Source organism: Heteronotia binoei, chromosome 19, assembly GCF_032191835.1.
Source record: "Heteronotia binoei isolate CCM8104 ecotype False Entrance Well chromosome 19, APGP_CSIRO_Hbin_v1, whole genome shotgun sequence".
NCBI classification, from domain to species: domain Eukaryota; kingdom Metazoa; phylum Chordata; class Lepidosauria; order Squamata; family Gekkonidae; genus Heteronotia; species Heteronotia binoei.
Window position 1 is genome coordinate 18,363,756 of NC_083241.1, and position 15,730 is coordinate 18,379,485.

Here is a 15,730-nt window from a genome sequence, read left to right on the forward strand (position 1 = left end):
CAAGTTCTTTCTTAGTACCTGAATGCTAGATAATTCTGAATTTTGCACCTTGTGGTTCTGATTTTCGGCTGAAGTGCTTTCAATACCACTGTCTAATCCAGAGGCTGAGTTCAGCTTGCTTCTCTCACTCTCCACAATGCACAGCCACTCCTTCACTCTCAAGATCTGATCCACAGTCAGGTTGCCTTCTTCTTGCAATTCTGTCAAGAGCCGGTAGGCAGCATCGGTGCATGTCCTATAGTGGGCACACTCTGTGAGCAAGCGGGCAGGGTGGTCCTGTGACAGCTGCTTGGGGGCCAGGTCAGAATGGTTGATGATGCGAGTCTCTGAGCGGTGCCGCTGATCCAGTGCTCGCTGCAGGTTCTTTATCTGCAGCTGCAGCTCCACCACATGCTCTGCCTCCTTGCGGCAGTTCACCACCGCCTTGTTCTTGATGTTCTGAGCGCGGCTGGCATAGTTCAGTGTGGTCAAACTCTCATCAAAATCAGAGGAGGAGGGGCTGACGCAGGCAATCATTACAGTTTGAGCATTCCCACCCAGAGAGTCTTTCAAAATCCTAAGGAAGTAAACAGGGGGGGAGGGATCAGGATGTAATTTCACCACTGGGGCTCAGGTTGAATGCACAAGGAAGAAAAACAAATGCAAATCCCCACAAATTTATTGTGAAATTTGATAAGCAAATGCACCATTTTTGATCCTTACTACTCTTCTAGCCCAACCTCATCACATATCAGGAGCTAAGCAGGGTTGGCCCTGGTTAGTACTTTGGATGGGAGAAAATCTAGGGTTGCTACACAGAGGCAGACAATGGCAACCACCTCTGACAGTCTCTAGCGCTGAAACCCTACTGGGTTGCCATAAGTCAGCTGTGACTTGATGGCACTTTCCACCACCTGATAGGAAAAAATAATCAGAAAATGTCTACAAGTTCTCTCTGACCCCAAAAGTTCCTACTGTTGTTGGTTTTAACACTGCCTTTATCATTTAAATATCTGTTTTCTCCTCTGAAGAACTGGTTAGGCTCAAACTGTTGTAGATATTCGTTGTTCTTCATTGCAGTCCTTACTGCATTAATCTACATTATAGGCTGTTCCCAGCACCATTCATCTACAACATCTGAAGTTCACTAACTGACCCTGATAAATCTGACAACCCAAGCACCTGCATTAATGCTGGTTCTTATATGCATTCTCCAACCACAGCAGCAGAGCAAACAAAGAAAACCTCCAACTTGGCAACAAGGTACTGAATCAAGCAGATAGTAAAAAAAAAAAAATGTTTTCTGCTCCTAAGACCAGAGCACCTAAATTTATCCTGATTGATAGTTAAGATCCTGGGAGCAAGTATCTCAAGATACTAGGAGCAAATCTCAAGACCAGAGCTGCCTGAGCTGCACTGGTTACCAGTTAAAACATGCACCAATGTCAGCTCCCCCCACCAGCTCCTATTGACCACATCCTTCCGCTACCAGCCTTAACTAGGGCTAATGAGGAGGGAGGAGGCAGGGCTACAGAATCCCAAGGGCCCAGGTGGAAATTAGTCAAAGGGTCGAAATTATTGATTTTAGTGACCAAAATTTAAAAAAAAAACTGGCCAAAACCTGAACAATTTAATTTCATCCTATTGATAAATTTAAGTGAAACTGAGACTTGGTCCCCATCATCCCCACAGCCAGCCACTGCACACCTTTTATTGGAAAAATATTTTTATGAAGATGGGACAATGTTTTCATTATTGTGCAAAATTTAAGAGGAAAAAGATCCCTTTTAAAAATAATTGCATACTGCAGATAATAAAACAGCACAACAGTTTCAGGCTGGAGTATCTTCAGTAGGCTGTGGTGTCATCAGTAAGCTGTGGTGGGATGGTCAAATTAGAGCCAGCTGATCCTGAATCCTACTAAGATGGAGGTTCCATGACTAGACAGGGAAGACTCAGGGTTGGGGTGCCAACTCCCACCTCTTGATGGTGTGCCCTTAACATTGGCACCAACTGTAAAGAGCTTGGGAGACCCAGATCACAAATGTTGCTAGACTGGCATTTTTCCAGCTATGCCAGGTCAGACAACTGGCCTTTTACCTGTCTCACCCTGACCTAGTCACAGTAATCCACCCAACGGTCACTTCCAGATTGGACTACTGTAATGTTCTATATGGGCCTACTTTTGAGACTGACGTCCAGTCAGTCCAGCTGGTACAGAATGCAGCAGCACAGGTCCTTATGGGGACCCCAAGCACATGTTTGACCTATGCTGCCTGAATTGCACTGGTTACCAGTTAAGAACTGGATCCACTTCAAGATTTTGGCACTTATCTTTAAGCCCTTAAATCAATGGCCTCCAACCTTTTTCACACCAGGGACCGGTTTAATTGAAAACAATTCTTCCATGGACCCGGGCAGAGGGCAGCCCAGAGCTGGGGGTCTTGCCACTCCAGGCTGCCCCCTACCACTTGCACTCTGTCCCTGCCCTCTACAGGGGTCTTTAAATGGGGGGAGAGACTGGAGCTGATTCTGCCACCTCCCCACTAGGTGGCCAGGTAGAAGGCCAATCTGCCTCCCCCTCCCATTTAAAGACCCCCCCCCCACTGATCAGCTGATCGGCAGGGACAGGCTAAGGTTGCAGCAGAACTGCCCCTTCCGCCGGCCCGAAACCCAGGCAAATGAAAGAGGCAGTGTGGCCTTGCTGCTGCGCTGACTCTTTTGTCTACCCGGGTCCTGGGGCTGCTCTGCCTTGCTCTGAGGCTGCCTCCCTGCCTCGAAGCGAGGTTGCACTCCCTCTTTCACCTGCCTGGGTCCCCTGCCCCAAATGGTCTGAGACCCATATATCTTCAGGACCACCTCTCCTGGTTTAGCCCCCAAAGGGCATTACACTCCACTGATAAGAACTTGCTTGTGGCCCCCGACCCAAGAGATATCTTGCTGTCCTCAACCAGGGCTCTTAGAGCTCTGGCCCCAACCTGGTGGGAGTGTCTTCCGAGTAACATCTATGCCCTGAAAGGACTTGATACAGTTCTGTAGGGCATGTAAGGCAAAGATGTTCTGACAGAATTTGGTTGAGAACAGTGCCAGCATTCATGTGGCCGGCACTCCCTCACCCCCTGCAAGATGGTAGCATAACTGGAAATTTAGATAACCATCTGAGCAAATTTGACTGATATTATATTGTTATTGTAATGTCTTAACCTATATAATATGTCATTTATTTATTGTTGTACAGTGTCCTACACCCTGTTTACAGGTAATGGGTGGTATAAAAATCAAAGTTAATAAATAATCAAGTAATAAAAAATTAAAATTCATACATGAAATAATAATTATGATTATTAGTGTAAAGTAAGACTGGGCTTTGCTTTTACTTTATTTTTGGCTTTTTTCCTTGTCCTCCATCCCCTAAAATCCATTCACAAAAACAAAAACTGCATTCACAAAAACAAAGAAATACTGACTTTACTGACCAATTAAAAAAACCCCTGAGAAATGAAAGATGAAAAATTGACTTTTACCGACTTTACTGACCATTTTTCACCCCTGTCATACCACCCAGAGAGCTAGGGCAAGGGACCACTGAGTGACAGCAGTATCTTTGTTCTAATTAAGAATTTTTTTGTGTTTTTCTCAACATAAAAGATGCAGCAATTGAATCTTTATAGGGCCTGCAGTAATTCTAGGCAATACTGGACTTAGCCATTAGCCATACATTAGCACTATCAATCACATTTAAAATCATCCAGGAAGTGAAAGTGGCGTGGTATAGTCCTATCTCAGAAGCTAAGCAGGGTCTTCCCACCAGCCTTAAAATCCCCTTGTTGGAATCACCGTAAGTCAGCTGTGACTTGGTGGCATTTACATATGTAATGTCATCCATTATTGCAAGCTGATGTAAATTATGGTTTTATATGTTTTATTGGATTAATTGTTTTATAATGTTGTAAGCCGCCCTGAGTCCGCTTGCGGAGAGGGCGGGATATAAATGAAAAGTAATAAATAAATAAATAAATAAATAAGCCAGGGATTCTGAACCCAGTTGCAAAGAAGTTAGGAGCATGTCCGCCAACCCTCCTCCCCCCCCCCCCCCAAAAAAATGGATTTTATCATGAGAGCTCTTTGGGGGTCATGCTGGCAGGACAAAGCATCAATGAATTGGTCAAACAATAATGAATGAATGAATCCGTTGTCTGTAACTTATTGCTGTTCAAGCCTCCTCACTCACAGCAGCAAGAGCCAAGTTCATCTCAATAGTCATTCTGTGGAAGGGGTTTTCTTTCTCCAAGAGTCCAACCCAGCTAGCAACAAAACCCAGATTGTTCATTTCCACTGACTGGGCAAGGACTTCACTAGAAGAGACGTCAAGATTGAGTCCAATCAATCTGTTTTTACATTCTGGCATCCTCAAATTTACACATGGGACTTAAAAGAACTAAGCAATGCAAAGATTCTTTGGATTTTTTTTTTACCCAGAATGTCTTGATGTCTGACATCATTTTTACCTAGCATGAAATCCAAAGATATACCAAGCTGGTAAATCCAAGTCAGAAACGTAGAAATAACTAAAGTGCACAATCAAGGCTTAAAAGCAACTGCTCACAAAGGTATACAGAAGTGTGAATTAGTAAAGATTTTAAAAAGCCACTTAGCCAGAGTCTACATACCTGGTGATTTTGGAATCCCGGTAGGGAATGTGACTGCCTTTCCGTCGGGGGTCCCCCAAGGCACTGATAACATTCCCCAGTGCCAGCAAGCTGCTGTTGATCTGGATGCTCTCCTTGAGCCTCTCCCCTGTACTCCCAGTCTTCACCACCCGCTCAGAGCCAGCCAAGTCAACAAAGTGAAATTTGGAGGCCAGAACTTGGCCAGAGACTGGAACCAAAATCTTGTCTTGAAGGGCAAGGTGAGTGAGGCGTCCAGCACTCTGGCGCTGCTCCATTGTCACAGTGAAGATAGTGTGTGAGCGGCTGGATGTCCTGTTGATGTGGGTGGCACCAGTGTGTTTGGCTGCATTGCCCATTTCTAGCAGACTCAAGACCTCATCCAGGCCTTCCACTTCAGTTTCCTTCACCCCATACAATACTGCAACAAAAGAGGAATTATAAGGATTTCAAAGCGACAGTCTGCACTTGAAACTCCAACAAGTCCTAAAAGGAACTATCAAGAAAACAAGAATAGCAGCAAAAGTGTTAATTTGTACCAATATTGCCTTTGTCATCTTCGCGGATCTGAATGTCCTTGCTCGCTGTCTCCACTTGCAGGAGGTCCCAGAATTCCTCCTTATACACTTCCAAGTAAGAAATACGGACCGTGTAGTCTAATAAATTATTCTCATCCATGCGTCTGAATACCTCAGCCATGGCTCGAGGGATTATGCCCTGCTCATCCTCATTGATGGAAGCTGGGAAAGAGAAACATAAACACAGTTGAGTAGGTGGGGGTGTTGCCAACAGTAACAAGCATAGGAGGAACTGATCCAGCACAAGGGAAAATACAAAGATAGAAGAACTATTTTACTAGTTCAAATGAAAACTTTACTGTAAAGGAAATATTGATGCAATTCCATGTAAATTCAGCAATGACAGTAACCGCATAAGGCAAGAGTGTTCGGCAGACCTGTTCATCTCTACCACAGAGCTTCTATATGAGTTATCTATTGCAGATCCTTGGCTGTCTCAAGCAAAACAAAAAACTGGAAAAATGCTCATTAAAGACTGCAGAGCTGCCTTGCAAAAAGAAATCCACAGAACTTACTAGCCCACTTGTCCTCACGGACCATCTCCAGGGGCAAGGGGAAAGAAGGTTCAACACCATCCAGTTTACAAAAGTTTTTCTACATATTTAATGACAATGCTTTCTTACCACAACATCTAGGAATAGTTGGCCATAGTATAAGATGTCTTGAAATATGATAAGCGGCTTCAGTGTCAGAAAAGCTTTTCTTGCACTTCTATATAAAAATGTACAGAGCAGACACACAGTGCAAAGGCTTAGACTGTAGTAACAGGATAAAGATGCACTGTCACATAGGTCACATCAAAGAAAAACAGCACAGCCAGGTTTGAAAAGCAGGAAATGTTAAGGCCTTGGGCGGGGGTGACCTTTTTTCAATTTTTTTTCAAGCAAAAAAGTAAATAAATTCAAAGGAGCACTGAAAAAAGTCCCATGAAAGGTTCTCTCTTAGAATGAGTAAAATGCTTCTAAGGACAAGGTTTTACACACTCAAAATGTATAGTATATGGAATTCTCAGGCCCTTTATGTTGCTGCTTTGTCAAATGTGGATTGACAGTACTATAAAAACATCAACCAAAACGATTTAAATTTCTGAAACATTAAAAAGTTCGTTTTCTGAATATGTAAATACTGCTTGAAGAAGATCCTAAAGAACTGAATCAAGCAAGACTGTGGCATTAAAACTGTTTTGAGATGCTCAAAAGCATTTTTCACTTTTGGTTCCAAAACCAGCAAAGATTTACTTGCTATGTTTCTATTAACATTTATTTGAAAGCATTTACATTTTATGGAGAAGCGAAGTATTCAGAGATTAATGCAACAGAGGAAAGATGGAACTTACAGACAGTCGCTTCTCCAATGGTGTAGGTCTTGCCAGACCCTGTCTGGCCATAGGCAAAGACAGTAGCATTGAAGCCTTGGAAGAAGGCCTCCACCAGTGGCTGCACACAAACAGAATACACAGACTCCTGGCTGGCAGATTTTGTGAAGACAGTATCAAAGTGAAAATGGCGACTGTGCCCCAGGGTCACTTCCTTAGTCTCTGGGTCTCCTCGCAGGCACATTTGCTGCCCATGCAACCGTTCCTTAGGCAGCAGGGGTCGAATGCGAACAGCTACCCGGACAGGAATCTCCTCCATTGGTGGCTTGGATTCAGCTTTACGGCCCATGGTTAGTCACAACTGAAGAGTCAGGACAGATGTAAGCCAGGCAGGGGTTCCATTGCTCTGCCAGCTCCTCTGCAAGGAGATAAAATTAGAAGCAGACAACCCTAAAATAAGGAATATTGGCAACTTGGTCCTGGAAGTAGAGCTGTCAAAGCAAGGCACCTGCTCAGGTGTGAGCAGACAGGGAAACCTCACAAGATCCACAGAATCCACTGTTGTCAGAAATCACACAAAGTTCCACCATCAGAAACACCAGGCTGAATGTGGACATCTAACATGGCATATACAAGGAAGAAAATTGGGGTGTGTGGCTGACATACTGTAGAGTGCATGGAAACAGTTAGTTTCTGGGAAAGGGTACAATTAAAATATTTTAAACATGACTATGTGTTAAATGGTGGAGAAGCCACTTTGGCTGAGCTCTTCCCTATAACTTTTCAGGCTAATAATTTTCTGTAAATTTTAGCTCCATATCAAGAAAACATTTTCTGCATCTTTCCAAGGCCAAGAAAGGTGATATTTGCAAAAGATTCTACCCTTTCACGGGCTATCTGTTTGCTTCCAGTCTCTGTTCCAAATGCTTGAAAGCCCTAAACTTCTTGGGAAGAACTGCCTATTTGAAGAGCAGCTCTCTCTCCTATTTTTCTATCCACCAGTTAGCTCCATCCCAAGCCTGGCACTCAGTGACAAGAAAGGACAGTGGCAACAAAGGACATGCATTTTGAGCAGTGGGGCCATGTTTATTAAATAATTCTTTTTCTGGAAACAGATTTAAGTGATTGTTTCCTTCACTATGTTTCGCCCCTGGAATTAAACCCAAACAAATGGTAACCATCTAAAGCAAGCTTGTTATTCCTTTCTGGTCCTTGAATCTGTTAAACATCTTCATTATGTTGTATGCTAATTTGCTTCTCACCTTCCACCAAGGTGTATAGACTGGTCATTTCCATTTCATTGCATCTGAAGAACCCTGTGTGCGCACAATAGCTGGAATAAAACTTTGTTGGTGTTAAAGGTGCCCCTGGACTCAAACTTTGCTCTTTTCCTGCTGCTTCCTCTTTTGGATTTTAGGCATAGACATTTATTATTCGCTTCGACACCTTCCCACTTTATGTGGCCATTTTAAGTTTTTCTTCCGTAGCATTTATCTTACTTGCTCCTCCGTTGAGCCAGATTACACTGTTATGAGTCTTCTGTTACCATTCTTTTTTACATTGGTTTTGATTATTTTACGTTAAACTGGGGCAAAGCAAGTTCTGACTGATTTGTAAAAACTGTTATTACTGGTTAGTGACCGTAATTACTGGTCCATCTTCTTTATCGGTTGTGTTAGTATGAGCTGCTTAGCTTAGCTCCTTCGGTAACGGCGGAATAAAAATGCATGTAAGAAATAAACAAAAGGCTCTTTTCCCGAAGAAGGGGGGCGATGACATGGGAAACAGCACGTGCATCCGTACACGGGGGAAGACCCGGACCCCCTCCTTTTCCATAGGCCCACCAGCACAAAGCAAACTACTTCGGGCCAAAGGCAGAGCCGCGCCGGGCAGAGAAAGAGCGCGAAGGCTGGCGCTCTCACCCACCTCACCTCCTCTTTTCCGAACCTCGGCGCCACCATAACAAACCCACCTTCGCAAGGCCCGGGCCGGGGCAGGACGGGAGTGGCAGCGACGCCAGAGCAGCCCGGCGCTCAGCGATGGCGTCAAGCGACGCCCCGCCCAGGCAGCCAAGGGTGAAGCGGCAAGGACGGGAGGAGGCAGTGGCCTGTCAGAAGAACTCGGGGCCCGCTGGCGCTTGAGGGAAACGACGGCTCTTTCAGACCGACAGGCGGCTTTGTTTTGGCAGCTGTGCTTCTCAACCATCGCTATTTCAGAAGTTGCTTCAGCGCAAGCCTCAAGCTTCGCTGGTCTGTCTGTAGCAGGGTTGCCAGCTCTGGATTGAGAAATACTAGAGGGGTGTGTGGAGCCTGAGGGCAGGATTAAAAACATAAGAAAAGCCAATGGCCCATCCAGTCACACAGTATCCTATGAGGCTGCTGTAGGATGGCAGAGACTTGACGTCACTTTGCAGTAGTAGTGTTTCGGATGCCTTGGGGTTGATTTTGCACAGTCCACAGACTAGGATTGCCAACCTCCAGTTGGTGGCTGGAGATCTGGGATTACAACTGATCCCCAGGCAACAAAGACCAATGGGCGGGGACCTCGGGGTATATCAACTTCCAAAGCAGCCATTTTCTCCAGATAAATTTGTCTTTGTTGCCTGGTGATCAGTTGTAATCCCAGGAGATCTCCAGCCACCACCTGGAGGTTGGTAATCCTAGTCTGTGGACTGTGCAAAATCAAACCCAAGGCATCCGAAACACTACTACTGCAAAGTGACGTCAAGTCTCTGCCATCCTACAGCAACCCCATAGGATTTTCAAGGCAAGAAATGTTGAGACCTGGTTTGCCATTGCCTGGCTCCACATAGCAACCCTGGACTTCCTTGGTGGTCTCCCAGCAAAGATGGTGATGATATTGGATTTATATCCCGCCCCATACCCTGAATCTCAGAGTCCCAGAGCGGTCACAATCTCCTTTACCTTTCGCCCCCCCACAACAGACACCATGTGAGGCAGGTGGGGCTAAGAGAGCTCTTGCAGCAGCTGCCCTTTCAAGGACAACTCCTAGGAGCGCTATGGCAGACTCAAGGCCATTCCATTAGGTGCAAGTGGAGGAGTGGGGAATCAAACCTGGTTCTCCCACATGAGAGTTCATACACTTAACCACTACACCAAAGAAATGACCAGGGCCAACCCTGCTTAGCTTCAAAGCTCTGACCAACATGGGCCCCGGGCTTTTTTTGAACAGGAACACTGTTCCTCCTGGCTTAGTGTCAGGATGTTTGAACCTAATATTGGTGTTTGAACCTAATATTCAAATAAGTTCCTGCTGGGCTTTTTCTACAAAAAGAAGCCCTGCATGGGCCAATCCAAGTTTATAGGGTTGAGGAGGGGGGTATTAAAGCAAGGGGTTTATTCCCCATAAGTAAGATTCTTCACTCTTAGCCCTTTAGGTATTATATTCTGTTGTTTTTAAGAGAAACATGATGAGTGCAGCGCATACATGACAGTTGTTCAGAGACAGTATGGTGTAGTAGTAAAGTGTGTGGACTCTTAATCTGGGAGAACTGGGTTTGATTCCCTGCTCCTCCACTTGCACCTGCTGGGATGGCCTTGGGTGAGCCATAGCCCTGGCAAAGGTTGTCCTTGAAAGGGCAGCTGCTGCGAGAGCCCTCTCAGCCCCACCCACCTCACAGGGTGTCTGTTGTGGGGGAAGAAGATAAAAGAGATTGTAAACTGCTCTGAGATTCAGAAAGAAGGGCAGGGTATAAATCTATGGTCTGTCTTCTGTATAACTTACTGTGAAACTTACAAAGATAATATACAGTGTATGATACACTCCTGGGTACTTGGGCTGCACAAGCCTAACACTTATGCTATATCTCTCTAGCTATGACACCAACCTCTGAATTGTTACATCACAAATATACTAAGAGCCCCTCCTCTCACTGTGCCACAGCTCTGACTGGAATCAGACCCCCACAGTTCTAAAGAAGCATCCACGCATTGTTGTACATGGTGCTGTTACCATGCCACAGCAATCCTTTGCAACTGGACCAAGTGATCAGCTTGTAAAGGACTGCAATAGATTCATGACAGCTCAGTATCCATCAGATTCACACCTAACAGACTGCTTAATGGGCCCTAATCTCCAATGGGATTGATATGTACTAGGCCAGGGGTGTCAAACTCACGAGGGCTGGATTTGACATAAATGAGACCTTGTTGGGCCAGGCCATGTGTGTCATAAAATGTAATGCCAGGTAGCAGACATATAAACTTCATAAAGGGCACAAACACAAAGGTTTTTTTGCTTAAAACATTAGCACATTTGCAATATTTTGTTTTACAGTATCTGATAAATGTCACCTCCTGCTATGAATTATTGCATCAAAACCGCAGATAATGTCTGAGCTATACCAATCTTGAATATGCTGTTCAGGTATTGTTCAGGTGTGCACATCTGTAAGTTACAAACCTTTTGATTATCAAAGATTTCAGGTTTTCACGGCTGGTAACATCATTAGGGTTTGTAGAATCTTTTGGGCTCAAGTGCCGTGTTCTACTGGAGAAAGTTTTCCTTCCAGACGTTTCGTTCTCAGCTGCGGAGAACATCCTCAGCGGCGTTGCAGCCGGAGCAGGCGCTCTGACCTTCTTGGCTGCTGTGCATTGAGTAGGATGCACTCAATGCACAGCAGCCAAGAAGGTCAGAGCGCCTGCTCCGGCTGCAACGCCGCTGAGGATGTTCTCCGCAGCTGAGAACGAAACGTCTGGAAGGAAAACTTTCTCCAGTAGAACACTGCACTTGAGCCTGAAAGATTCTACAAACCCTACTTTTGATTTATTGGCATTCGTTACAGAGATCTCATGGTCAATGCTTTGAGCCTAAGACCCAGAGGAAAACAAGAAGCAGCTGGACACTGAGCTTTTGTACATAAGTTGCTTCATGTGCTAGTCAAGAACATGTGAAGGCACCATGGCACAGACTGACGGCTATGTGCTTCTCTGCAAAACTACAGTCTTCCCTAGAAAAATAACCTATGTGGCAGCACAAGAACAGAGAGACAGCCATGCACAGTGGTCAGTATCAGCCTTTTGGGAAGTCTTAAGTTCAAGATTACCAAACAAAGGAAAATGTAAAAGAAAAATCAAGGGAAATTTGCTAAGTAAACCTGGGCTGGACACTCAGCCTAACCCTGGCTTGTTGATATTGCTGTTCTAAATAGTTCACATGCTTTCCTATTGAGAAAAACAGGAGGACATGTATAATATAGTGGGTTCAAAGCATCGAGGAGACGAGGCAACAGCAATAACAGCTCTTTATTAAGGGCAGCATGATGGATGGCTGCTCTAACAAGACTGGTGAAAGGGCCCATGGGCCAAACCCATATACAACTCCCAGTTCCCACGCAAGCATGCCATTGGTTCATTCAAACAGGCAGGGGGCCTGTGACTGGAGTAGGGCAGCAGGTATTTGGATCCTACTGTCCATTGTTTCCAAGTCCCCAAGCTCTGTTCTCCTGGTTCCAATGAGCCCGGCAGGAATCATATACTACAAATCTTATACATAACATCCCTCCCCCCTAAGTTTGCAAGCTCTATTGCAGGGGTGGCCAACGGTAGCTCTCCAGATGTTTTTTGCTCTCCAGATGTTTTTGACATGCTGGCTGGGGCTGATGGGAGTTGTAGGCAAAAAACATCTGGAGAGCTACCGTTGGCCACCCCTGTCCTATTGCACATAGTCCTGTAGGTACATAGGCCTGTGGTGCTTGCGTGTCGACAGTTTGAGTGCCGGGGCTGCCCATGGAGCGGTTGCGACCTCGGGTGCTGCAAGCTGGGGGACCAGTGGCGTAGATGCCTCGGCCGGTGATTCAGGCTCTCCTGGGACCTCTGGTTCAGTTGGATGCTCCAGTTCTCCGAGGTTTGGGTGGTGGTTGAGCCGTGGCAGCGGGGGCTTCAGCTTCTGTTGTCTCCAACTCTGGGATGTCGGTCGGCGGGTCATCTGGGCTTGCCTCCCTGCCCTCCGGTGCCTCATGTGACCACAACTGGTCCACGTGTCACATTGTGAATCCCCCCTCTAAGGTGACCTCGTACATTACCGCCCCCAGTATCCTGGAGATTCGGGCCAGTATCCATGCTGGACCACCGCCCCCAAGTTTTTAGCAAACTCCAGGTCCCCTGTGTCATAAGAACATAAGAGAAGCCATGTTGGATCAGGCCAACGGCCCATCCAGTCCAACACTCTGTGTCACACAGTGGCAAAAAAAATTATATATGCGCACACACTGTGGCTAATAGCCACTGATGGACCTGTGCTCCATATTTTTATCTAAACTCCTCTTGAAGGTGGCTATACTTGTGGCCGCCACCACCTCCTGTGGCAGTGAATTCCACATGTTAATCACCCTTTGGGTGAAGAAGTACTTCCTTTTACCTGTCTGCTCAGCAATTTCATCGAATGCCCACGAGTTCTTGTATTGTGAGAAAGGGAGAAAAGTACTTCTTTCTCTACTTTCTCCATCCCATGCATTATCTTGTAAACCTCTATCATGTCACCCCGCAGTCGACGTTTCTCCAAGCTAAAGAGCCCCAAGCGTTTCAACCTTTCTTCATAGGGAAAGTGCTCCAGCCCTTTAAACATTCTAGTTGCCCTTTTCTGGACTTTCTCCAATGCTATAATATCCTTTTTGAGGTGCGGCGACCAGAACTGCACACAGTACTCCAAATGAGACCGCACCATCGATTTATACAGGGGCATTATGATACTGGCTGATTTGTTTTCAGTTCCCTTCCTAATAATTCCCAGCATGGCGTTGGCCTTTTTTATTGCAAACGCACACTGTCTTGACATTTTCAGTGAGTTATCTACCACGACCCCAAGATCTCTCTCTTGGTCAGTCTCTGCCAGTTCACACCCCATCAACTTGTATTTGTAGCTGGGATTCTTGGCCCCAATGTGCATTACTTTCCACATTGAACCACATCTGCCACGTTTACGCCCACTCACCCAGCCTCAACAGATCCCTTTGGAGTTCCTCTCTGGTTCTCACCACCCTGAACAATTTAGTGTCATCCGCAAACTTGGCCACTTCACTGCTCACTCCCAACTCTAAATCATTTATGAACAAGTTAAAGAGCATGGAACCCAGTACCGAGCTCTGCGGCACCCCACTGCTTACCGTCCTCCACTGCGAAGACTGCCCATTTATACTCACTCTCTGCTTCCTATTACTCAGCCAGTTTTTGATCCACAAGAGGACCTGTCCTTTTACTCCATGACTCTCAAGCTTTCGAAGGAGCCTTTGATTAGGAACTTTATCAAAAGCTTTCTGGAAGTCAAGGTAAACAACATCTATCGGGTCTCCTTTGTCCACATGTTTGTTCACCGCCTCAAAGAAATGTAACAGATTAGTGAGGCAAGATCTTCCCTTGCAGAACCCATGCTGAGTCTTCCTCAATAACCCGTGTTCATCAATGTGCTTACTCATTCTGTCCTTGATAATGGTTTCTACCAACTTTCCCAGTATTGAAGTTAGACTGACTGGCCTGTAATTTCCTGGATCTCCTCTGGAACCCTTTTTAAAGATGGGGGTGACATTTGCTACCTTCCAGTCCTCAGGAACGGAGGCAGATTTCAATGAAAGATTACAGATTTTTGTTAGAAGATCCACAAGTTCAACTTTGAGTTCTTTTAGAACTCTCGGATGTATGCCATTTGGACCCGGTGACTTATTAGTTTTTAATTTGTCTATCAGTTGTAGGACCTCCTCTTTTGTCACCTCAATCTGACTCAGGTCTTTCAACACCCCTTCCAAAATTAGTGGTTCTGGGGTGGGCAAAAAGTTCTCGTCTTCCACAGTGAAGACGGAGGCAAAAAATTCATTCAGCTTCTCAGCCATTTCCCTATCCTCCTTCAATAATTTTTTTACCCCATGGTCGAAACTTCTGGGTGCCCAGACTGTCTCGGGTACCTCCTGTAGGTTTGGGGCCCGGTCTGGATGTTAAGCCTCCTACCCATGAGCAGTTCCGCCAGGCTTTGGCTGGTAACTATACTCAGGGTGTAATGTTGGGCTAGTAGGCATTCAGCTAGGCAGGCTTCCCAGTCGCCCTGGATGATGTGGCAGAGCGATTCCTTGGTTGCCCGCACCATCCGTTCTGCTTGGCCATTTGTGGCTGGATGAAAGGGGCCGACCTTATATGTTTTATTAAATTGCGGCCGCAAAAGTCTTGAAACTCGGCCGAAGTGAATGCCATCCCATTGTCCGGGACAAGGGTGTTAGGCAAGCTGTGTGTGGTGAAAACCCTTCAGAGTGCTCCTAGCGCAGCCCTGGTGGAAGTGGAGGCTACTGCGATTACCTCTAACCACTTGGGAGTCTACTATTATGAAGAATATCTGCCCCTGGAAAGGCCATGCAAAATCTAGGTGCAGGCGGGATCAAGGGCTGCGTGTGTGTTCCCACTGTTGGGCTGGTTCTCTCAGTGGAGTTGGCCGGGTCACCTGACAGGGCTGGCAATGAGCTACCCAGGACTCAATGGCATCATCTATCCTCGGCCAGCAGACATAACTGCGGACCAGCGCCTTCATGCACACTATTCCGGGATGCGTCTCTTGCAGAGCATTGAGGACCTGTTGTCTTAATATCGGGGGTACCACCGCCCTTATTCCCCAGAATAGACACCCCTTGTGTACAGATAATTCATCCTGGCGGGATACAAATGCCAAAAATTCCGATCCCACCCGGCCAGTAGGCCATCTCCTCCACACCCAGTCCAGAACCTGTGACAGGGTCTTCTCTTTCCTGGAGCAGCGGGCAATGTATGTGGCACGCACCAGGTGGTCTGGAAGAGATTCCAACGACATGATCTGGTATGCCAGAGCAGGATCAGGGTCCATGGATGGCAGTGGCAGTCGGCTCAATGCATCTGCGTCGCCCATCACCTTCCCCTGTCAACATTGGAGGTAGTACTGGTAGCCCACAAGGAAGATGGACAAGAAGGCTCCATGGGTCTGGGGTAAGAAGCAGGCGGCCGTGTTTCAAGCAGTCAAAGACCTTCTTGTATCCAATGATGTCCTGCATCATTTTGATGAGTCCTTGCCAGTGGTCGTAGCATGTGATTCGTGCCCCTATGGCGTCGGGGTGGTACTGCAGCATTGGTTGCCAAATAGCCAGGAGGTGCCAGCGGCCTACTACTCTTGCACTTTGTTGTCTGCGGAACAGAACTACTCCCAGATCGACAAGGAAGCGA

General features: G+C 46.2%; 1 protein-coding gene across 1 annotated transcript in view; it reads right to left on the reverse strand.

The window, feature by feature from the left end:
* KIF7 (kinesin family member 7) overlaps nt 1-7,063 on the reverse strand; it is a 47,335-nt gene extending 40,272 nt beyond the window's left edge. Inside the window, exons 1-4 of the mRNA XM_060260336.1 lie at nt 6,561-7,063; nt 5,186-5,386; nt 4,650-5,067; nt 19-556 (exon numbers count right to left, since the gene is read on the reverse strand). Coding sequence (XP_060116319.1) covers nt 19-556; nt 4,650-5,067; nt 5,186-5,386; nt 6,561-6,888 — 1,485 coding nt within the window. The 5' untranslated portion in view covers nt 6,889-7,063. The remainder of the gene's footprint in view (nt 1-18; nt 557-4,649; nt 5,068-5,185; nt 5,387-6,560) is intronic.
* Nucleotides 7,064-15,730: the final 8,667 nt, after the last annotated feature.